The sequence below is a fragment of the Somniosus microcephalus genome, chromosome 31 (genome assembly GCF_052327205.1).
Source record: "Somniosus microcephalus isolate GS21.2 chromosome 31, FLI_Smic_1.0, whole genome shotgun sequence".
Lineage (NCBI taxonomy): Eukaryota > Metazoa > Chordata > Chondrichthyes > Squaliformes > Somniosidae > Somniosus > Somniosus microcephalus.
The window spans coordinates 6,203,953-6,229,145 of NC_141017.1; the positions used below are offsets into that span (position 1 = coordinate 6,203,953).

At 53.8% G+C, this 25,193-nt stretch overlaps 1 protein-coding gene across 1 annotated transcript in view; it reads left to right on the forward strand.

The window, feature by feature from the left end:
• The first annotated feature begins 4,048 nt into the window (after positions 1 to 4,048).
• The window catches only part of LOC147097548 (CD209 antigen-like protein C), an 84,072-nt gene continuing 62,927 nt past the window's right edge, over positions 4,049 to 25,193 (forward strand). Inside the window, exons 1-2 of the mRNA XM_085971484.1 lie at positions 4,049 to 4,179; positions 23,544 to 23,615. Coding sequence (XP_085827610.1) covers positions 4,065 to 4,179; positions 23,544 to 23,615 — 187 coding nt within the window. The 5' untranslated portion in view covers positions 4,049 to 4,064. The remainder of the gene's footprint in view (positions 4,180 to 23,543; positions 23,616 to 25,193) is intronic.

Consider the following 25,193-nt stretch of genomic DNA (forward strand, 5'->3'; position numbering starts at 1 on the left):
TTAAACATAAAAGCGACCGAACGCTGGTCGGTGAGGAGGGTAAATCGTTTGCCTGCCAGGTAATGCCTCCAGCGTCGTACAGCCTCCACGATCGCCTGGGCCTCCTTCTCGACCGAAGAGTGTCGGATCTCAGGGCCCTGGAGGGTCCTTGAGAAGAAGGCCACCGGTCTCCCCTCCTGGTTGAGGGTTGCGGCTAGGGCGAAGTCGGATGCATCGCTCTCCACTTGGAAAGGGATAGATTCATCCACCGCGTGCATTGTGGCCTTAGCAATGTCTCCCTTAATGAGGGAGAAGGCTGCGCACGCTTCTGCCGTCAGGGGGAAGGAGGTGGACTTCATGAGGGGTCTGGCTTTGTCCGCATAATTTGGCACCCATTGGGCATAGTAGGCGAAGAGCCCCAGGGTTCTCTTCAGCGCCTTTGGACAGTGGGGGAGGGGAAGCTCCATGAGGGGGCGCATTCTTTCGGGATCGGGGCCGATGACTCCGTTCTCTACTACGCAGCCGAGGATGGCAAGGCGCGAGGTGTTAAACACACATTTCTCCTTATTGTAGGTGAGGTTCAGCCGTTGGGCCGTACGGAGGAATCTTTCCAGATTAACATCGTGGTCCTGCCGGTCGCGTCCGCAGATGGTGACGTTATCTAGATAGGGGAACGTGGCGTGCAGCCCGTTCTGGTCAACCATCCGGTCCATCTCCCTTTGGAAGACCGAAACCCCATTGGTGACGCCGAAGGGAACCCTAAGGAAGTGGTAGAGGCGGCCGTTCGCCTCGAAGGCTGTATACTGGCGGTCCTCAGGGCGGATAGGGAGTTGGTGATAGGCCGACTTAAGGTCGATGGTGGAGAATACCCGGTACTGCGCAATCTGATTGACCATATCAGATATGCAGGGAAGGGGGTATGCGTCCAGCTGGGTGTACCGGTTTATGGTTTGGCTGTAGTCGATGACTAGGCGGTTTTTATCGCCGGTCTTAACGACTACGACCTGGGCACGCCAGGGGCTGTTGCTCCTCTCGATGATGCCCTCCTTCAGGAGACGCTGCACCTCACAGCTAATAAAAGCTCTGTCCCCGGCGCTGTACCGCCTGCTCTTGGTGGCGACGGGTTTACAGTCGCGGGTGAGGTTAGCGAACAGGGAGGGGGGCGGGACCTTGAGAGTGGATAGGCCGCAGGTGGTATGCGGTGGGCGGTTTAAAGGCTGCTGGTTGTCGACTGTGAGTGGGGGGAGGGGTCCACCGTATGCCAAAGTGACACTTTGCAGGTGGGATTGGAAGTCCAGCCCTAGTAGGACGGCAGCGCAGAGCTGGGGCAGGACGAGGAGTTTAAAATTTTTATACTCCGTGCCCCTAACCGACAGGGTCACAATACAGTAGCCGCTGATGTCTGCAGAATGGGACCTCGATGCCATCGAGATCCGGTTGCGCGTTGGCCGGACAGTGAGGGAATAGTGGCTCACCGTGTCTGGATGTATGAAACTCTCTGTGCTTCCGCTGTCGAACAGGCAGGTCGTGGCGTGGCCGTTTACTTTGATGTCCATCATGGACTTGGACAGGTGATGCGGGCGAGCTTGGTCCAGTGTGACGGAGGCTAGTGTATGGCTGAGCGAGCTGCTGTAGTCTGCGGGTGAGGCGGTGGTCGGGTCTGGCGACAAGGTGGCGGTCGACTGTGGTGGACAAAATGGCGGCGCCCACGAGGTTGAATAAGATGGCTGCCCCCACAACTCACATGAGGCATTGCTGGTGTCGGTTGCCTTGATCAAAGATGGCCGCCCCCACGACTCACACGAGGGGATACTGGCATCTGTGGCCTGGATGAAAGATGGCTGCCCCCACAATTCGCATGAGGCACTGCTGGCATCTGTGGCTCTCCCCCTGCAGGCCTTAGCGAAGTGGCCTTTCTTCTGGCAATGGGAGCAAGTCGCGTTTCTCGCAGGGCAGCGCGTCCTCGGGTGTTTCGCCTGGCCACAGAAGAAGCAGCCGGCGGCCCGATCGCGGGGGTCCGATGTTGCAGCCGGTACCGGGGGTGGCAGTCCCGATCGGTTCTGGGACGCCGATGCTGAGGTAGGTCCCGGAGGCGGCGTTGCGAGGGGTATTGCGGCCGGGGTCGGGCCGGAGTCCCAGGGTCGCGCAGTACAGTACCTGGAATACGCCTCGAGGTCCCGATGGGCCACTTCCAGGGAGCGGGCGAGGGCTGCAGCTGTGTTCAGGTCGAGGTCCTTTGATTCGAGCAGTCTTTGCCATGAGTAGTCGGACCGAAGGCCTTTCACGAAGGCATCGCGGATATTCTCTTCAGTATTTTCTGCAGCCGTTACCGCTTTAAAGTCACAGTCCCTGCCGAGTGTTTGTAGCGCCCGTAAAAATTCATCTACAGACTCTCCTGGCTGTTGCGGGCGGGATCTTAGGAGGTGTCTGGCATACATAGAATTTACCGGGCTCCAGTACTGCTGTTTCAGCAGGTTGATGGCGGCCTCGTATGTAGTAAGGTCCTGTATGAGTGCGAATACTTTAGGGCTCACTTGGGCGGTCAGCACTCTTAGTTTGGATCTCTGAGGCACGCCGGATTCTCCCAGGTAGGATTTGAAACAGCTCAGCCAGTGTTTGAAGTCGAGGGCTGAGTTTGCTGCCTGTGGGTTTAGATCCAGGTACGGCGGTCGGAGGGCTCGCAGCCAGGCCGGCTGCTGTGGCTGTTGTCGCTGGGCGTCTGACTGGTCTGACGGTTCTTTAGACATTTTTAAAATTTAGCCAATAAAATTGATATACCTATCAATTCATCCAATGAAAAGCGACGAGTTAAGAAAGTAACTATAGGTTTTTATTGGCTAAATAACAGAGCCCACCCTCGTGGGTGATCGGATCCAACAAGGAGGAATACCAGCCAGTCGACCACCTTTATACCTGGGCCAGTAGGCGGAGCTATGGGCGGAGTCAGCAGTGGTCAGCCCAGGTATAACAGCGTGGCAAGAGGCGACCTCGTGTAGTGATACAACAGTGTAAACAGTGATAACCATAGTGTAACGATATAACAGTGATAACCATAGTGTAACGGTAGTGAACGATAAAAGTGGTTTACCACATGGGCAAACTTGGATCTATGGCTCTCTATCTAAGTCATTAATATAGTAAACAGTTGAGGCCCCAGCACAGATCCTTGTGGAACATCACTAGTCATTTCCTTTCAATTAAAGTTCATAACCATTATCCCAACTCTCTGTCTTCAACCGCCCAACCAATCTCCTAACCAGGTCAATAATTTTCCTTCAATTGCATGAGCTTTAATTTTAGCTAACACCCTCTTATGTGGAACCTTATCAAATGCCTTCTTGATGTCCATATAAACGATATCCATAGACATTCCCCTGTCTACTACTTTAGTTACTTCCTCAAAGAAGTCAATTCGGTCCGTTAAACATGTCCTACGCTTCACAAGTCCATGCTGGCTCTCTCTAATAAGCTCAAATTTCACTAAATGCTCAGTTACTCTGTCCTTAATTATAGTTTCCAATAAATCCCCACAACAGATCTTAGAGTAACAGCTTTGTAACATCCTGGTTTCTCTCTCGCCTCTCATCTCACACTTCTCCACATGAAATTGTATCTGCCACCTGTCTGCCCATTTCACTAACCTGTCTGACCTCCGGAAATCTGTTACATTCTATGTCACTCTTTGCAAAACCCTTATTTTTGTGTCTTTGGTCATTGTGGGATTGAGCTCTGTGCCATATTCCAAATCATCTGAACCAGGAACAACAGTGGACCCAGCTCTGGCTCCTGGGACACCACTTCCAACACTTCTCCAATCTGAGTAACGCCCATTAAACCAAACCCTTTGATTCCTGCCATCAACTGATTTTCTATCCCTGCTGCTACGGTTGAAGTTTGGAAAATGGACAGTTTGCCAGGCCCGGCCACCTTGCTATAATTTCCGTGTGGTGGGTGTGGAAGGGGTGTCTCACAGCAATCCCAACGGGGGCATTGTGGGAGGGGAAATTGAGTTTGGGATGGGAACACAAAGGCTGGCCTCATCGTGCAATTTTCTCCATGATGTACAGAGGAGGCAAATCCAGTCTATGCTAATGTGTGAGAGTCAAAGCCTTGTTTCCATTTCAGTTTCCCAGATGTTCCATGCAATGAAAACATCAGACGCTGATTTCAAGAAGGATCTTTCACAGTTGAAGAGCAATGGTGAGTATCAAATTCCTTTCCTACAGATCTTTGTGTCTCCAATTCAGAGAGATCTCTAGTTTTTCAGTTGGTCTGGTCGTTCGAGACACTCACCCTGAGACCCTCTTGAGCTCCTTTTGAGTCTGGGGGGTTTGAGCTCCTCCTGTGGAACATACAACAAAGGAGGGTGGTCCTGTTTGGCTGCAAATCGCTGGAACAAACATCCTGTATTTTGGTCTAGGTTTTGGTTTGTGTCTGAAGTTAAAATCTAGTACCCAGCCTGCACGGATAGGATGTTGTGTAGTTTGTTGTTATAGTCTATCTCAGGAGAGTCAAACGTACGGCCCGCAGAACAGTTTCATTGAGCCCACGGTGTCCTGCACCTAGGGTTTGCTGAGTCTCCTGGTAAAAAACGTGATGAGGTCCTAAAAGCTGAATATAGGGAGTTAGGAGGTAAATTAAAAAATAGGACCTCAAAGGTAGTAATCTCAGGATTGCTACCAGTGACATGTGCTAGGCAGAGTAGAAATAGAAGGATATTTCAGATGAATACGTGGGTAGAGGAATGGTGCAAGGGGGAGGGATTCAAATTCTTGGGGCATTGGAATCGGTTCTGGGGGAGGTGGGACCAGTACAAACTGGACGGTTTGCACATGGGCAGGACCGGGACCAATGTCCTGGGGGAGTGTTTGCTAGTGCTGTTAGGGAGGGTTTAAACTAAAATGGCAGGGGGTTGGGAACCTGTGCAGGGAAACAGAGGAAAGGGAAGCAAGGATAGAAGCAAAAGACAGGAAGGAGAAAAGCAAAAGTGGAAGTCAGCGAAATCCAGGGTGTAAATCAAACATGGCCGCAGTAAACAATAATTCTAAAAGGTCTAAGAGTGTTAAAAAAACAAGCCTGAAGGCTGTGTGTCTTAATGCGAGGAACATTCGTAATAAGGTGGATGAATTAGCTGCGCAAATAGATGTAAACGGATATGATATAATTGGGATTACGGAGACATGGCTCCAGGGTGACCAATGCTGGGAATTCAACACCCAGGGGTATTCAATATTCAGGAAGGACAGGCAAAAAGGAAAAGGAGGTGGGGTAGCATTGCTGGTTAAGAGAAGATTAACACAATAGTAAGGAAGGATATTAGCTCTGATGATGTGGAATCTGTATGGGTAGAGCTGAGAAATACCAGGGGGCAGAAAACATAAGTGGGAGTTGTATACAGACCCCCAAACAGTAATGCTGAGGTTTGGGATGGCATTAAATGGGAAATTAGAGATGTGTGCAATAAGGGCACTGCAGTTATCATGGGTAATTTTAATCTACATATACTTTGGTCTAAACAATTTAGTAACAATACTGTGGAAGAGGAATTCCTAGAGTGTATACGGGATGGTTTCCTGGACCAATATGTCGAGGAACCAACTAGAGATCAGGCCATCTTAGACTGGGTATTATGTAATGAAAAAGGATTAATTAGCAATCTTGTTGTGTGAGGCCCCTTGGGGAGGAGCGATCATATTATGATGGAATTCTTCATTAAAATGGAGAGTGAAGTAGTTGACTCAGAGACTTGGGTGCTGATTTTAAATAAAGGAAACTATGATGGTATGAGGCGTGATTTGGCTAGGATGGATTGGGGAATGTTACTTAAAGGGTTGACGGTGAATCAGCAATGGCAAAAATTTAAAGATCACATGGATGAACTATAGAATTTGTTCATCCCTGTTTGGCATAAAAATAAAACAAAAAATGTGACTCAACATTGGCTAACAAGGGAAATTAGGGATAGCATAAGATCCAAGGAGAGGACATAAAAATTGGCCAGAAAAAGCAGCAAAGCTGAGGATTGGGAGAAGTATAGGATTCAGCAAAGGAGGACAAAGGGATTAATTAAGAGGGGGAAAATAGAGTATGAGAGTAAGCTCGCAGGGAACATTAAAAACTGACTGTAAAAGCTTCGATAGATATGTGATGAGAAAAAGATTGTTAAAGTCAAGCGTAGGTCCCTGCAGTCAGAATCAGGGGAATTTAGAATGGGGAACAAAGACATGGCAGACCAATTAAATGCATACTTTGGGTCTGTCTTCACAAAGGAGGACACAAATAACCTCCCAGAGATGTCAGGGAACATAGGGTCTAATGAGAGGGAGGAACTGAATGAAATCAGTATTTGTAGGGAAATGGTGTTAGGTAAATTGACGGGATTGAAGGCCGATAAATCCCCAGGGCCTGATAATCTACATCCTAGGCTACTTAAGGAAGTGGCCCTAGAAATAATAGATGCATTGCTGGTCATCTTCCAAAATTCTACAGATTCTGGAACATATCACATGGATTGGAGGGTAGCGAATGTAACCCCACAATTTAGAAAAGGTGGTAAAGAAAAAAACGGGGAATTATAGACCGGTAAGCCTGACATCGGTAGTGGGGAAAACATCACCCCCCCACTGCGTAACATCACCCCCCCACTGTGTAACATCACCCCCCCACTGTGTAACATCACACCCCCACTGTGTAACATCACCCCACCCACTGTGTAACATCACCCCCCCCACTGTGTAACATCACCCCCCCCACTGTGTAACATCACCCCCCCACTGTGTAACATCACACCCCCACTGTGTAACATCACCCCCCCCACTGTGTAACATCACCCCCCCACTGTGTAACATCACCCCCCCACTGTGTAACATCACACCCCCACTGTGTAACATCACCCCCCCACTGTGTAACATCACCCCCCCACTGTGTAACATCACCCCCCCACTGTGTAACATCACCCCCCCCAGTGTGTAACATCACCCCCCCACTGTGTAACATCACCCCCCCACTGTGTAACATCACACCCCCACTGTGTAACATCACCCCCCCACTGTGTAACATCACCCCCCCACTGTGTAACATCACCCCCCCCCACTGTGTAACAGCACCCCCCCACTGTGTAACATCACCCCCACACTGTGTAACATCACCCCCCCCACTGTGTAACATCACCCCCCCCACTGTGTAACATCACCCCCCCCACTGTGTAACATCACCCCCCCACTGTGTAACATCACCCCCCACTGTGTAACATCAACCCCCCACTGTGTAACATCAACCCCCCCACTGTGTAACATCACCCCCCCCACTGTGTAACATCACCCCCCCCCACTGTGTAACATCACCCCCCCACTGTGTAACATCACCCCCCCCACTGTGTAACATCACCCCCCCACTGTGTAACATCACCCCCCCTGTGGTAAACCACTGTTTGTATTCCTGTTTGTCCTGTTTGTATTCCACTGTGTACATGCCTGGACATGCCTCGGCTGACTCCTCCCACAGGTCCTAGTATAAAGGTGACTGCTCCCCAGCCCTTAGTATCATGGACCGGTCGACCACGCGAGGCAGACCTCCATTCTGTTGTTAATAAAAGCCTTTGGTTACTCTTCTAACTCTCAGTCTTTTATGAGTAATTGATAGCGCATCAATTTTATTAACAACATTTTTATAATGGAGAAGATCCTCACACCAGCATGCCTGGACTTAGATCATCGGGAGGCGGACTCATCCACCAAGTTTACTCACTGGCTTAAGTGTTTCGAAAAATTCCTGACCGCCTCCGAAGCAATCAAATCGGACGAGGACAAACTGGATGTCCTGACCTCCAAAGTGAACCACCGAGTGTACTCGGTCATCCAAGACGCGACCTCCTACGCGGACGCTATCAAGCTCCTCAAGGACCAGTACACGCGCCCAGTGAACGAAGTGTACGCCAGGCACCTCCTGGGGAGTCGTAAACAACAACCTGGGGAATCGACCGTGGAATACCTTCAGGCACTGTCTGTGCTTGGCCGGGCCTGTGGTTGTAAGGATGTAAAGGCCGCCGTGTACACAGAGGAACTTATCCGGGACGCTTTTGTAGCGGGCCACAGATCCAATTACACCCGACAGCGACTGTTGGAGCAGAGTAACCTCGACCTCAACAAGGCCTCTGAACTCGCACTATCGTTGGATGCAGCCTACCAGGGCATGGATGCCTACTCCTCTGCACCGTGGACGCCGCGGGGAATGACAGCCTGGGACACGGTAGGACCGCCTCATAGCGCCGTGCCACCCCAGCCACACCCCAACAACGGCCCAACTACCGCAGCAGTGTCCCAAGGCCAGACAGCAGTGCCCCAAGGCCAGAAATGCTACTTCTGTGGCCAGGCAAAACACCCCAGAGCGCGCTGCCCGGCGAAAAACGCGATCTGCTCGGGCTGCGGGAAGAAGGGACACTACGCTAGCGTCTGCAGGGCCAAAGCCACCCCGAACCCCAGCAGCGCCGCGTGTGGGCCATGCGGGCCGCCATCTTGGACCTCCCCGGCCATGTGCGAATCACCGGTACAGCAGCCATTTTGGACGCCTCCAGCCACATGGGGATCATGGACGCCGCCATCTTGGACGACAGCCGGGACGCAGCAGGCCCCCGACACCGCCTCATCTGATACCCGCAGCGACACACCGACCCCTACGCTGGCATCCGTTACACTGGACCAAGCGAGACCGCACCAACTGGCCAGTTCCACAATGGACATTAAGGTAAATGGTCACGATACAATCTGCCTTTTTGACTCTGGGAGCACGGAGAGCTTCATCCACCCCGACACGGTGCGGCGTTGCTCTCTCCCAGTCCTGCCTGCGCAACAGCGGATTTCTATGGCCTCCGAGTCCCAGTCGGCGGACATCGGCGGCTACTGCGTGGTGACACTTGTAGTAGACGGGACCGTGTACGATCATTTTAAACTTCTGGTCCTGCCTGACCTCTGCGCTGCCGTCCTGCTGGGGTTAGATTTTCAGTGCCACCTTAAAAGTGTTACGATGGCGTACGGTGGACCCCTACCCCCACTCACAGTCCGCAGCCAGCAGCTTCCAAACTGCCCGCCGCGCACCAGGTGCAACCTCTCCACACTCAGAGTCACCCCCCCCAACTGTTTGCTAACCTCACCCCCGACTGTAAGCCCATCGCCACAAAGAGCAGGCGATACAATGCCGGGGTTAGGGTTTTCATTAAAACCGAAGTGGAGCGGCTCCTGAAAGAAGGGATTATTGAGGGCAGCACCAGCCCCTGGCGAGCCCAGGTTGTGGTCGTTAAGACCGGCGAGAAGCAGCGCCTGGTCATCGACTACAGCCAGACAATAAATCGCTACACCCTGCTGGACGCCTACCCACTCCCCCGTATAGCTGATATGGCCAACCAGATCGCGCAGTACCGCGTCTTCTCGACCATTGACCTGAAATCAGCGTACCACCAGCTCCCCATCCGCCCTGAGGACCGCCAGTACACTGCCTTTGAGGCAAACGGCCGCCTCTATCACTTCCTTAGGGTTCCCTTTGGCGTCACCAACGGGGTCTCCGTCTTCCAAAGGGAGATGGACCGGATGGTAGATCAAACTGCGTTGCAGGCCACTTTCCCATATCTGGACAATGTGACCATCTGCGGCCGTGACTTGCAGGACCATGACGCAAACCTCGAAAAATTCCTCCGCACCGCCCAACTCCTAAACCTGACATATAACAAGGAGAAGTGCATATTCCGCACAAACCGCCTCGCCATCCTTGGCTGTGTTGTGGAACACGGAGTCATCGGCCCCGACCCCGACCGGATGCGTCCCCTTATGGAACTTCCACTGCCCCACTGCCTCAAGGCCCTGAAGAGGTGCCTAGGGTTTTTCTCCTATTACACCCAGTGGGTCCCCTACTATGCGGACAAGGCCCGTCCGCTGATCAAGTCCACCTCTTTTCCCTTGACGGCAGAGGCCCGCTTAGCCTTCCACCGTATCAAGGAGGACATTGCCAAAGCCACCATGCACACAGTGGACGAATCCATCCCCTTCCAGGTGGAAAGCGATGCGTCCGACTTTGCCCTGGCCGCTACCCTCAATCAGGCGGGGAGACCCGTGGCCTTCTTTTCACGAACCCTCCAAGGCCCGGAGACCAGACACTCCGCTGTTGAGAAGGAGGCCCAGGCGATTGTGGAGGCTGTGCGTCATTGGAGGCACTACCTGACCGGAAAACGATTTACCCTGCTCACTGACCAGCGTTCAGTTGCTTTTATGTTTAACAACAAGCAGAGGGGCAAAATCAAAAATGACAAGATCTTGAGGTGGAGAATCGAACTTTCCACCTACAACTACGAGATCTTGTACCGGCCCGGGAAGCTAAATGAACCCCCGGATGCGCTATCGCGTGGCACCTGCGCCAGCGCGCAGATCGATAGACTGCGGGCCCTCCACAATGACCTCTGCCACCCGGGGGTCACCAGGTTCTTCCACTTCATCAAGGCCCGCAACCTGCCTTACTCTATTGAGGAGGTCAGGACCATGACCAGGAACTGCCAAGTCTGCGCTGAGTGCAAACCGCACTTTTATAGACCAGACAGGGCCCACCTGATAAAAGCCACTCGCCCCTTCGAGCGCCTGAGCGTCGATTTTAAAGGGCCTCTCCCCTCCTCCGACCGCAATGTGTACTTCCTCAATATTATTGATGAGTACTCCCGTTTCCCGTTCGCCTTCCCCTGCCCGGACATGACCAGTGCCACGGTCATTAAATGTCTGAACAACCTCTTCACCCTGTTCGGCTTCCCCAGCTATATCCATAGCGACCGGGGCTCATCGTTTATGAGCGCCGAACTCCGTCAGTACCTGCTAACTAGGGGTATTGCCACAAGCAGGACCACCAGTTACAACCCCCGGGGGAACGGACAGGTGGAAAGAGAAAATGCGACAGTTTGGAAGGCCGTCCTGCTAGCCTTAAAGTCTAGGGGCCTTCCAACCTCCCGCTGGCAGGATGTGCTCCCCGATGCACTCCACTCTATTCGGTCACTGCTCTGCACTGCCACTAATGCCACCCCTCATGAGAAAATGTTTGTCTTCCCAAGGAAGTCCACATCGGGGACATCGCTACCGCCATGGCTGACGTCCCCAGGGCCGGTCCTACTGAGAAGACACGTGAGGACCCATAAAACGGACCCCCTGGTCGAGAGGGTCGACCTCCTCCACGCCAACCCCCAGTATGCTTACATCGCATACCCGGACGGGCGGGAGGACACAGTCTCCATAAGAGACCTTGCACCCTCGGGGGCCGCAGTAACCCACTACCCACGACCACCCCCCCCCACGATCCGATATCCAGCCCCAGCAGACGGCAGGCCTGGGCCCCGCGACCCGCTCGACATCTACGAGGACGACACGCCTGTGCCACAGCCTACGCTGGACTCGACGCCGGAAACTTCACTACCCCTGCCGTCGCCACGCCGATCACAGCGGCAGACAAGACCTCCGGAGAGACTCCAATACATTAACTTTTAATACACTTCACCCCGCCGGACTCAATTTTAAACAAGGGGTGAATGTGGTAAACCACTGTTTGTATTCTTGTTTGTCCTGTTTGTATTCCACTGTGTACATGCCTGGACATGCCTCGGCTGACTCCTCCCACAGGTCCTAGTATAAAGGTGACTGCTCCCCAGCCCTTAGTATCATGGACCGGTCGACCACGCGAGGCAGACCTCCATTCTGTTGTTAATAAAAGCCTTTGGTTACTCTTCTAACTCTCAGTCTTTTATGAGTAATTGATAGCGCATCACCCCCCACTGTGTAACATCACCCCCCCACTGTGTAACATCACCACCCCACTGTGTAACATCACCCCCCACTGTGTAACATCCCCCCCACTGTGTAACATCACCCCCCCACTGTGTAACATCACACCCCCACTGTGTAACATCACCCCCCCACTGTGTAACATCACACCCCCACTGTGTAACATCACCCCCCCACTGTGTAACATCACCCCCCCACGGTGTAACATCACCCCCCCACTGTGTAACATCACCCCCCCCACTGTGTAACATCACCCCCCCCACTGTGTAACATCACCCCCCCACGGTGTAACATCGCCCCCCCACTGTGTAACATCACCCCCCCACTGTGTAACATCACCCCCCCACTGTGTAACATCACCCCCCCCACTGTGTAACATCACCCCCCCCACTGTGTAACATCACCCCCCCACTGTGTAACATCACCCCCCCCACTGTGTAACATCCCCCCCACTGTGTAACATCACCCCCCACTGTGTAACATCACCCCCCAACTGTGTAACATCCCCCCCACTGTGTAACATCACCCCCCCACTGTGTAACATCACCCCCCCCACTGTGTAACATCACCCCCCCACTGTGTAACATCACCCCACCCACTGTGTAACATCACCCCCCCACTGTGTAACATCACCCCCCCACTGTGTAACATCACCCCCCCACTGTGTAACATCACCCCCCCCACTGTGTAACATCACCCCCCCCACTGTGTAACATCACCCCCCCCACTGTGTAACATCCCCCCCACTGTGTAACATCACCCCCCACTGTGTAACATCACCCCCCCACTGTGTAACATCACCCCCCCCACTGTGTAACATCCCCCCCACTGTGTAACATCCCCCCCACTGTGTAACATCACCCCCCCACTGTGTAACATCACCCCCCCACTGTGTAACATCACCCCCCCACTGTGTAACATCACCCCCCCACTGTGTAACATCACCCCCCCCACTGTGTAACATCACCCCCCCACTGTGTAACATCACCCCCCACTGTGTAACATCACCAACCCACTGTGAAACATCACCCCCCCACTGTGTAACATCACCCCCCCCACTGTGTAACATCACCCCCCCACTGTGTAACATCACCAACCCACTGTGTAACATCACCCCCCCCACTGTGTAACATCACCCCCCCACTGTGTAACATCACCCCCCACTGTGTAACATCGCCCCCCCACTGTGTAACATCACCAACCCATTGTGTAACATCACCCCCCCCACTGTGTAACATCACCCCCCCACAGTGTAACATCACCACCCCACTGTGTAACATCACCCCCCCACTGTGTAACATCACCCCCCCACTGTGTAACATCACCCCCCCACTGTGTAACATCACCAACCCACTGTGTAACATCACCCCCCCCACTGTGTAACATCACCCCCCCACTGTGTAACATCACCCCCCACTGTGTAACATCGCCCCCCCACTGTGTAACATCACCCCCCCACTGTGTAACATCACCCCCCCACTGTGTAACATCACCACCCCACTGTGTAACATCACCCCCCCCACTGTGTATCATCACCCCCCCACTGTGTAACATCACCCCCCCACTGTGTAACATCACCCCCCCACTATGTAACATCACCACCCCACTGTGTAACATCACCCCCCCCACTGTGTATCATCACCCCCCCACTGTGTAACATCACCCCCCACTGTGTAACATCGCCCCCCCACTGTGTATCATCACCCCCCCACTGTGTAACATCACCCCCCACTGTGTAACATCGCCCCCCCATTGTGTAACATCACCCCCCCCACTGTGTAACATCACCCCCCCACTGTGTAACATCACCCCCCCCACTGTGTAACATCACCACCCCACTGTGTAACATCACCCCCCCCACTGTGTATCATCACCCCCCCACTGTGTAACATCACCCCCCACTGTGTAACATCGCCCCCCCACTGTGTAACATCACCCCCCCACTGTGTAACATCACCCCCCACTGTGTAACATCACCCCCCCACTGTGTAACATCACCAACCCATTGTGTAACATCACCCCCCCCACTGTGTAACATCACCCCCCCACTGTGTAACATCACCCCCCCCACTGTGTAACATCACCACCCCACTGTGTAACATCACCCCCCCCACTGTGTATCATCACCCCCCCACTGTGTAACATCACCCCCCCACTGTGTATCATCACCCCCCCACTGTGTATCATCACCCCCCCACTGTGTAACATCACCCCCCCACTGTGTAACATCACCCCCCACTGTGTATCATCACCCCCCCCACTGTGTAACATCAGCCCCCCACTGTGTAACATCACCCCCCCCACTGTGTAACATCACCCCCCCACTGTGTAACATCACCCCCCACTGTGTAACATCCCCCCCACTGTGTAACATCACCCCCCACTGTGTATCATCACCCCCCCCACTGTGTAACATCAGCCCCCCACTGTGTAACATCACCCCCCCCACTGTGTAACATCACCCCCCACTGTGTAACATCCCCCCCACTGTGTAACATCACCCCCCCCACTGTGTAACATCACCCCCCCACTGTGTAACATCCCCCCCCACTGTGTAACATCACCCCCCCCACTGTGTAACATCCCCCCCCACTGTGTAACATCACCCCCCCCACTGTGTAACATCACCCGCCCACTGTGTAACTTAACCCCCCCACTGTGTAATATCACCCCCCCCACTGTGTAACATCACCCCCCCCACTGTGTAACATCCCCCCCCCACTGTGTAACATCACCCCCCCCACTGTGTAACATCACCCGCCCACTGTGTAACTTAACCCCCCCACTGTGTAATATCACCCCACCCACTGTGTAACATCACCCCCCCCACTGTGTAATATCACCCCCCCCACTGTGTAACATCACCCCCCCACTGTGTAACATCACCCCCCACTGTGTAACATCACCCCCCCCACTGTGTAATATCACCCCCCCCACTGTGTAACATCACCCCCCCACTGTGTAACATCACCCCCCCACTGTGTAACATCACCCCCCCACTGTGTAACATCACCCCCCACTGTGTAACATCACCCCCCCCACTGTGTAACATCACCCCCCCACTGTGTAACATCACCCCCCCACTGTGTAACATCACCCCCCCACTGTGTAACATCACCACCCCACTGTGTAACATCACCCCCCCCACTGTGTAACATCACCCCCCCACTGTGTAACATCACCCCCCCCACTGTGTAACATCACCCCCCCACTGTGTAACATCACCCCCCCACTGTGTAACATCACCCCCCCGCTGTGTAACATCACCCCCCCGCTGTGTAACATCACACCCCCGCTGTGTAACATCACCCCCCCACTGTGTAACATCACCCCCCCACTGTGTAACATCACCCCCCCACTGTGTAACATCACCCCCCCCACTGTGTAACATCACCCCCCCCACTGTGTAACATCACCCCCCCACTGTGTAACATCACCCCCCCCACTGTGTAACATCACCCCCCCACTGTGTAACATCCCCCCCCACTGTGTAACATCACCCCCCCCACTGTGTAACATCACCCCCCCACTGTGTAACATCACCCCCCACTGTGTAACATCACCCCCCCCACTGTGTAACGTCACCCCCCCACTGTGTAACATCAACCCCCCCACTGTGTAACATCACCCCCCCCACTGTGTAACATCACCCCCCCACTGTGTAACATCACCCCCCCCACTGTGTAACATCACCCCCACACTGTGTAACATCACCCCCCCACTGTGTAACATCACCCCCCCCACTGTGTAACATCACCCCCCCACTGTGTAACATCACCCCCCACAGTGTAACATCACCCCCCCACTGTGTAACATCACCCCCCCCACTGTGTAACATCACCCCCCCACTGTGTAACATCACCCCCCCACTGTGTAACATCACCCCCCCACTGTGTAACATCACCCCCCCACTGTGTAACATCACCCCCCCCACTGTGTAACATCACCCCCCCACTGTGTAACATCACACCCCACTGTGTAACATCACCCCCCCACTGTGTAACATCACCCCCCCCACTGTGTAACATCACCCCCCCACTGTGTAACATCACCCCCCCACTGTGTAACATCACCCCCCCCACTGTGTAACATCCCCCCACTGTGTAACATCACCCCCCACTGTGTAACATCACCCCCCCACTGTGTAACATCACCCCCCACTGTGTAACATCACCCCCCCACTGTGTAACATCACCCCCCCACTGTGTAACATCACCCCCCCACTGTGTAATATCACCCCCCCACTGTGTAACATCACCACCCCCCACTGTGTAACATTACCCCCCCACTGTGTAACATCACCCCCCCACTGTGTAACATCACCCCCCACTGTGTAACATCCCCCCCACTGTGTGACATCACCCCCCCCACTGTGTAACATCACCCCCCCACTGTGTGACATCACCCCCCCACTGTGTAACATCACCCCCCCACTGTGTAACATCACCCCCCCACTGTGTAACATCACCCCCCCACTGTGTAACATCACCCCCCACTGTGTAACATCCCCCCCCACTGTGTAACATCACCCCCCCCACTGTGTAACATCACCCCCCCACTGTGTAACATCACCCCCCCACTGTGTAACATCACCCCCCACTGTGTAACATCCCCCCCATTGTGTAACATCACCCCCCACTGTGTAACATCCCCCCCCCACTGTGTGACATCACCTCCCCACTGTGTAACATCCCCCCCCACTGTGTAAAATCACACCCCCCACTGTGTAACATCACCCCCCCCACTGTGTAACATCACCCCCCCACTGTGTAACATCCCCCCCCCACTGTGTAACATCACCCCCCACTGTGTAACATCCCCCCCACTGTGTGACATCACCCCCCCCACTGTGTAACATCACCCCCCCACTGTGTAACATCACCCCCCCCACTGTGTAACATCACCCCCCACTGTGTAACATCCCCCCCCCCACTGTGTGACATCACCTCCCCACTGTGTAACATCACCACCCCACTGTGTAAAATCACACCCCCCACTGTGTAACATCACCCCCCACTGTGTAACATCACCCCCCCACTGTGTAACATCACCCCCCCACTGTGTAACATCACCCCCCCACTGTGTAACATCACCACCCCACTGTGTAACATCACCCCCCCCACTGTGTAACATCACCCCCCACTGTGTAACATCACCCCCCACTGTGTAACATCACCCCCCCACTGTGTAACATCACCCCCCCACTGTGTAACATCACCCCCCACTGTGTAACATCACCCCCCACTGTGTAACATCACCCCCCACTGTGTAACATCACCCCCCCACTGTGTAACATCACCCCCCCACTGTGTAACATCACCCCCCACTGTGTAACATCACCCCCCACTGTGTAACATCACCCCCCCCACTGTGTAACATCACCCCCCCACTGTGTAATATCACCCCCCGACTGTGTAACATCACCCCCCACTGTGTAACATCACCCCCCCACTGTGTAACATCACCCCCCACTGTGTAACATCCCCCCCACTGTGTGACGTCACCCCCCCCACTGTGTAACATCAACCCCCCCACTGTGTAACATCACCCCCCCACTGTGTAACATCACCCCCCCACTGTGTGACATCACCCCCCCACTGTGTAACATCACCCCCCCCACTGTGTAACATCCCCCCACTGTGTGGCATCACCCCCCCACTGTGTAACATCCCCCCCCACTGTGTGACATCACCTCCCCACTGTGTAACATCACCCCCCCCTCCACTGTGTAACATCCCCCCCACTGTGTAACATCACCCCCCCACTGTGTAACGTCACCCCGCCCACTGTGTAACATCCCCCCTCCACTGTGTAACATCGCCCCCCCCACTGTGTAACATCACCCACCCACTGTGTAACATCACCCCCCCACTGTGTAACATCCCCCCCACTGTGTAACATCACCCCCCCACTGTGTAACACCCCCCCACTGTGTAACATCGCCCCCCCCACTGTGTAACATCACCCCCCCACTGTGTAACATCACTCCCCCACTGTGTAACACCCCCCCCCACTGTGCAACATCACCCCCCCACTGTGTAACACCCCCCCACTGTGTAACATCACCCCCCCACTGTGTAACATTCCCCCCCACTGTGTAACATCACCCCCCACTGTGTAACACCCCCCCCACTGTGTAACATCACCCCCCCACTGTGTAACATCCCCCCCACTGTGCAACATCACCCCCCCCACTGTGTAACACCCCCCCACTGTGTAACATCACCCCCCCCACTGTGTAACATCCCCCCCCACTGTGTAACATCACCCCCCATTGTGTAACATCACCCCCCACTGTGAAACATCCCCCCCCCACTGTGTAACATCACACCCCCCCCACTGTGTAACATCACCCCCCCCACTGTGTAACATCACCCCCCCACTGTGTAACATCCCCCCCTGTGTAACATCACCCCCCCCACTGTGTAACATCACCCCCCCACTGTGTAACATCACCCCCCCAATGTGTAACATCACCCCCCCACTGTGTAACATCACCCCCCCCACTGTGTAACATCACCCCCCCACTGTGTAACATCCCCCCCACTGTGTAACATCACCCCCCCCACTGTGTAACATCACCCCCCCCACTGTGTAACATCACCCCCCCACTGTGTAATATCACCCCCCCCACTGTGTAACATCACCCCCCCCACAGTGTAACATCACCCCCGCACTGTGAAACATCACCCCCGCACTGTGAAACATCACCCCCCCACCCCACTGTGTAACATCACCCCCCCACTGTGTAATATCACCCCCCCACTGTGTAACATCACCCCCCACTGTGTAACATCACCCCCCCACTGTGTAACATCACCCCCCCACTGTGTAACTGTGGTAAACCACTGTATTGTATATTGCCACCTCTGGGTGGCGCTGTGTATGGAGGCATGCCTCAGCTGACTCCACCCACCACTGTGTGGGTTTCGTTCAGACTTGTTCAGTCACTCACGAAGAAGCATGGTCTCTTCTTAGCTAATAAAAGCCTTATTCATCTCTTCTTTCGACTCATCATCTCTTCTTCGACTCATCACCTTTTATGAAGTAATTGATAAGCGTATCAATTTTATTAGCTAAAAGTTAAATGGCGACACCTGAGGAGCAACAACAGCAACGGATACAGCAGACATTGCTGAGAGCCCTCAGACCACCACGCCTGGACCTCGACCCTCAAGATGTGGGTGCATCAGCCAAGTTTGAACACTGGCTGAGCTGCTTTGAATCCTTCCTCGCAATCTCACAGGTTACAGAGGAGGATCACAAACTGAAAATTTTGACCGCCCAGGTGAGCCATCAAGTATATATGCTAATCCGGGACTCTAATACGTACGTGGCGGCCCTCGAGCTACTAAAAGGGCAATATACGCGCCCAGTGAACACAATTTACGCCCGACACCTCTTGGGATCCCGCAGGCAGCAACCGGGAGAATCGGTAGGGGCATTTGCACGGGCGCTACTGGCACTCTGCAGAGACTGCGATTGTAAAGCGGTAACGGCTGTGGAGCACGCGCAGGGACTCGCCTGTGATGCCTTCGTCAGGGGCCTCCAGTCAGACCACACCCGGCAGAGACTGCTAGAAAGCAAGGAACCCGACCTGAAGACGGCCATTGCCCTTGCGCTCTCGTTAGAGGAGGCCCACCGAAACCTCGAGGCATACCCCCGTAACGGCGCCGAGACATGGCAATCGAAACCGTGGGACACGGGACCGCCGCCCCCGGCACCAACCGCTGCAGCGACCCAACCGAGACAGCAGCCTCCGGTAAGAACTGCTTCGATGCCCAGTAACCAGGCCCAAAAATGCTATTTCTGTGGCCAGTTAAAACATCCCAGAGCGCACTGCCCAGCTAAGACAGCTACCTGCTCGGGCTGCGGGAAGAAAGGCCATTACGCTAACGCCTGCAAGGGGAAGCCAGCCAGCAGCGCAGCGTGCGGGCCGTGGGAGCAGCCATCTTATCCGCCATTTTGTGTACCCCCGGCCGCATGGCATCCGCCGCCATCGTATCCAACGCACTCAACCGCCATTTCGTCACCGGAACCGACCACCGTCTCGGCGGATGACTATAGTGACTCACTAAGCCACATACTGGCCTCCGTGACGCTGGATCAAGGCCACCCTCACCATCTATCCAGCTCCATGATGGATATCGCGGTAAACGGCCGCGCCACCAGTTGCCTGATCGACAGCGGGAGCACAGAGAGTTTCGTCCACCCCGACACGGTACGTAGCCACTCCCTCACGATTCTGCCAACGCACCATCGCATTTCTATGGCGTCCAAGTCCCAGTCAATGGACATCAGCGGCTACTGTGTGGTGACCCTGTCAGTCGGGGGCACTGAATATCAAAAATTTAAACTGCTAGTCCTGCCCCGTCTTTGCGCTGCCGTCCTGCTAGGGTTGGATTTTCAGTGCCACCTTAAGAGTGTCACACTAGCATACGGTGGACCCCTCCCCCCACTCACAGTCTGCAACCAACAACTTTTAAATCGCCCGCTGCAAACCACCTGCAGCCTTTCCACATTAAAAGTCCCCCCCCCTCCCCTGTTCGCTAACCTCACCCGCGACTGTAAACCCATCGCTACCAAAAGCAGGCGGTACAGTGCCGGGGACAGAGCTTTTATCAGCTCTGAGGTGGAGCGGCTCTTGAAGGAGGGCATTATCGAAGGTAGCACTAGCCCCTGGCGAGCCCAGGTTGTAGTCGTTAAAACCACTGCAAAACGCCGCATGGTAATCGACTACAGCCAAACCATAAACCGGTACACCCAGCTGGACGCGTACCCCCTCCCTCGCATATCTGATATGGTCAATCAGATTGCGCAATACAAAGTATTCTCCACCATCGACCTTAAGTCAGCGTACCACCAGCTGCCCATCCGCCATGAGGACCGCCAGTATACTGCCTTCGAGGCAAACGGCCGCCTCTACCACTTCCTTAGGGTCCCCTTCGGCGTCACCAACGGGGTTTCGGTCTTCCAAAGGGAGATGGACCGAATGGTTGACCAGAACGCGCTGCGGGCAACCTTCCCCTATTTGGATAACGTCACCATCTGCGGCCACGACCAGCAGGACCACGACGTTAATCTAGCAAATTTCCTCCGTACGGCCCAACGGCTGAACCTAACGTACAATAAGGAAAAATGTATGTTTCACACCAAGCGCCTGGCCATCCTCGGCTGCGTGGTGGAGAACGGAGTCATCGGGCCCGACCCCGACAGAATGCGCCCCCTAATGGAGCTACCCCTTCCCCACTGCCAAAAAGCACTGAAGAGATGCCTGGGGTTTTTCTCCTACTACGCCCAGTGGGTGCCCCTCTATGCAGACAAAGCCAGGCCCCTCATCAAAGCCACCTCCTTCCCCCTGACACCAGAGGCGTGTGCAGCCTTCACTCTTATCAAGAACGATATCGCGAAGGCCGCAATGCACGCGGTGGATGAGTCCATCCCCTTCCAAGTGGAGAGCGATGCCTCCGACTTCGCCCTAGCCGCGACCCTTAACCAGGCGGGCAGACCCGTGGCCTTTTTCTCAAGGACCCTCCAGGGCCCCGAGACGAGACACTCCTCCGTCGAAAAGGAGGCCCAGGCTATTGTAGAAGCGGTGCGTCACTGGAGGCATTACCTGGCCGGGAAACGATTTACCCTGCTCACTGACCAGCGTTCAGTAGCTTTTATGTTTAATAATAAGCAGAGGGGTAAAATCAAGAACGACAAGATCTTGAGGTGGAGAATCGAACTCTCCACCTACAATTATGATATCTTGTATCGGCCAGGGAAACTCAATGAGCCCCCAGATGCCCTATCACGTGGTACATGCGCCAACGCGCAGAGTGATAGGCTGCAGTCCCTCCACAATGACCTCTGCCACCCGGGGGTCACCAGGTTTTTCCATTTTATCAAATCCCGTAACCTGCCCTACTCCATCGAGGAGGTCAGGACCATGACCAAGAGCTGCCAAATCTGCGCCGAGTGCAAACCGCACTTCTATAGGCCGGACAGAGCAAGCCTGATCAAGGCCACCCGCCCCTTCGAACGCCTGAGCGTCGATTTTAAAGGGCCCCTCCCCTCCGCTGACCGCAATGTGTACTTCCTCAACATAGTTGATGAGTACTCCCGTTTCCCCTTTGCCATCCCTTGCCCAGACATGACCAGTACCACGGTCATCAAGTGTCTGAATGACATCTTCGCTCTGTTCGGGTTCCCCAGCTATATACATAGCGACAGGGGCTCATCGTTCATGAGCGACGAACTTCGGCAGTACCTGCTAACAAGAGGTATCGCCACGAGCAGGACCACCAGTTACAACCCCCGGGGGAACGGCCAGGTGGAAAGGGAGAACGCGACGGTTTGGAAGGCAGTCCTCTTAGCACTAAAATCTAAGGGCCTTCCGACCTCCCGCTGGCAGGAGGTCCTCCCTGCAGCGCTCCACTCCATTCGGTCACTGCTTTGTACTGCCACTAATGCGACCCCTCATGAGAAAATGTTCGTTTTCCCCCGGAAGTCTACATCGGGAACCTCGCTACCGGCATGGTTGACTTCTCCTGGGCCCGTCCTACTGCGGAGGCACGTGAGGACGCATAAAACGGACCCCCTGGTCGAGCGGGTGCACCTCCTACACGCCAACCCCCAGTATGCCTGGGTGACATACCCAGACGGGCGGGAGGACACGGTCTCCATACGAGATCTCGCACCCTCGGGTACCCCTGAATTACCACCGTTATCCCCCTTACCACCGTTATCCCCCTTACCACTGTTATCCCCCACCACCCCTCCCAACCCAACCCCTGCAGACGGCATGCCAAAGCCCCAGGAATCTTCGCCAACCACCCAGACACCAGACCCGACGTCGGATGCTGCAACACCACCGCCGCCACCACGACGATCAGGACGTCAGACAAGGCCTCCTGATAGACTTAACTTGTAGTACCCTTCACCCCGCCGGACTTCACATTAAACAAGGGGTGAATGTGGTAAACCACTGTATTGTATATTGCCACCTCTGGGTGGCGCTGTGTATGGAGGCATGCCTCAGCTGACTCCACCCACCACTGTGTGGGTTTCGTTCAGACTTGTTCAGTCACTCACGAAGAAGCATGGTCTCTTCTTAGCTAATAAAAGCCTTATTCATCTCTTCTTTCGACTCATCATCTCTTCTTCGACTCATCACCTTTTATGAAGTAATTGATAAGCGTATCAGTAACATCACCCCCCCACTGTGTAACATCACCCCCCCACTGTGTATCATCACCCCCCACTGTGTAACATCACCCCCCCCACTGTGTATCATCACCCCCCACTGTGTATCATCACCCCCCCACTGTGTAACATCACCCCCCCACAGTGTAACATCACCCCCCCACCCCACTGTGTAACATCACCCCCCCACCCCACTGTGTAACATCACCCCCCACTGTGTATCATCACCCCCCACTGTGTAACATCACCCCCCCCACTGTGTAACATCCCCCCCCCCATTGAATGATGTTGCCCCCGCTCCTCTGCCTGCACAGAGTGCCGACTCCCGCTCAATGGAGATGAGAAACGGAACCAGCTGGAGTTGGGGAGGCGACTCTATAAAGATGGATAATGTTACCGGCAGGTTCCCAGCATTCCCCATTTTCTCGGCCAAGGTTTGTATATTTTTATATAAAGCTCGATAATGTGATGGCAACTATCACTGCGCTTTAAAGTAAATCTGGAGCGAAGGTGATAATGATCTCATGGAGAAACAGTGCCACACGATCTAAAGTGTTGTTCCTCTTTCAGTTACAGGAATATCTGAGGAGACAAGAAGCTCACTCGCTGAACTTAGGGCTGACATTTCACAGCTGAAGGAGAGTAAGTTTAATAACCATCAGAGAGACCTTTGATCTCCAATTATTCATACTGGAAACTATCAGAATGGTGACACTGGGATCGGGTGGATGGAACTGAGTGGCCTGTTTCTGTGCTGTGGACTCTTTGTAATAATCTTAAAATTAGAGCTAGGCTGTTCAGGAGCTAAATCCGGAAGCACGTTCTCACACAAAGGGTAGTGGAAATCTGTAACTCTCTCCACAAAGGGCTGTGGATGCTGGGGCTCAATTGGCACTTTCCAGACAGAGCGGGATAGATTTTTGTTAGATAAGCGTTTCAAGGGATATGGAGCAAAGGAAGGTAAATGGAGTTGAGGTACAGATCAACCATGATCTCATTGAATGGTGCAGCAGGCTCGAGGAGCTGAACGGCCTCCTCCTGTTCCTATGTTCCTAGAAGAGATAGACCTGTGAGGAAAGGTCCACGGTGATATCATGCGTCATTCAGTTCAGTTCCCACATAAAATTTAACTTTCAACATTTTAGTTTTTATTTCTACAAGCAGAACAAAGACAAGGGCCGTGAAATTGGACCCACTTGTGACAGCCGTTAAGGCCGGTTTGGAAGAAAAAATGGCGGTCGCCTCGCTTCCGCCCACTTCTGCGCAGAATGCGGCAGCCGCCATTTTGGGCAGATTGCCAATGCTGCCATTGCCTGCATTCGCTCCAGATATTTAGATGAGCCAGATCGTGATGTCAATCGAAGTGCAACGCTGAATTAACGTACGATCTGGTATTTTGGATGTTGTCGTTCCTTTTAACGTCCTCTCCAAAGCACGCACAAAGTGCAGTAATACAACTAAACCCCCCAACAGCGCTTCTTAAAGGGACACACACAACTTTAAAGCTTTTTGCATGTGTCCTGGTCTCTTTACATTTTGTTGGAGTCATGGCTTGATGTAATACATTTAAAAAGTTGTTAAAGTGTGCAGGGAGTGCTGCTGGATGCTTGCAAGGCTTTGGCTCCTAAAGGAAGGCCTCTGAACATCACTGGCTCCCAGTCCTGGAGGCTCTACTTGCAGTCCCCTTGGGCTGCAGCATGACATGGAGATGGAGCAGAGGCAGGAAAGGGGAAAGACAGTGCACGATTATGAAAAGTGTAGATGAGCAGAAAGACCTTGGTGTCCATATACACAAATCCTTAAAGGTGACAGGGCAAGTTGATGAGGTGATAATAAAAACAAATGGGTTACTTGGGTTTATAAATAGAGGCCCAGAACATAAAAACAAAGAGATCAGGCTTGGACTTTATAAACCACTGGTTAGGCCTCAGCTGGAGAATTGTGGACAATTCTGGGCCCCACACTTCAGGAAAGATGTAAAGGCCTTAGAAAGGGGACAGAGGAGGTTTCCCAGGATGTTACCAGGGATGAGGGGCTTCAGTTATGAGGAGAGGTTGGAGATGTTCGGACTGTTCTCCTTGGAACAGAGAAGGTTACAAAGTGACCTAATAGAGGTTTTCAAGATGATGAGAGGTTTTGATCGAGTCAAGAGAGAAAAACTATTCCCTCTGGCGAGGGGGTCAATAACCAGGGGTCATAGATTCAAAATCATTGGAAGAA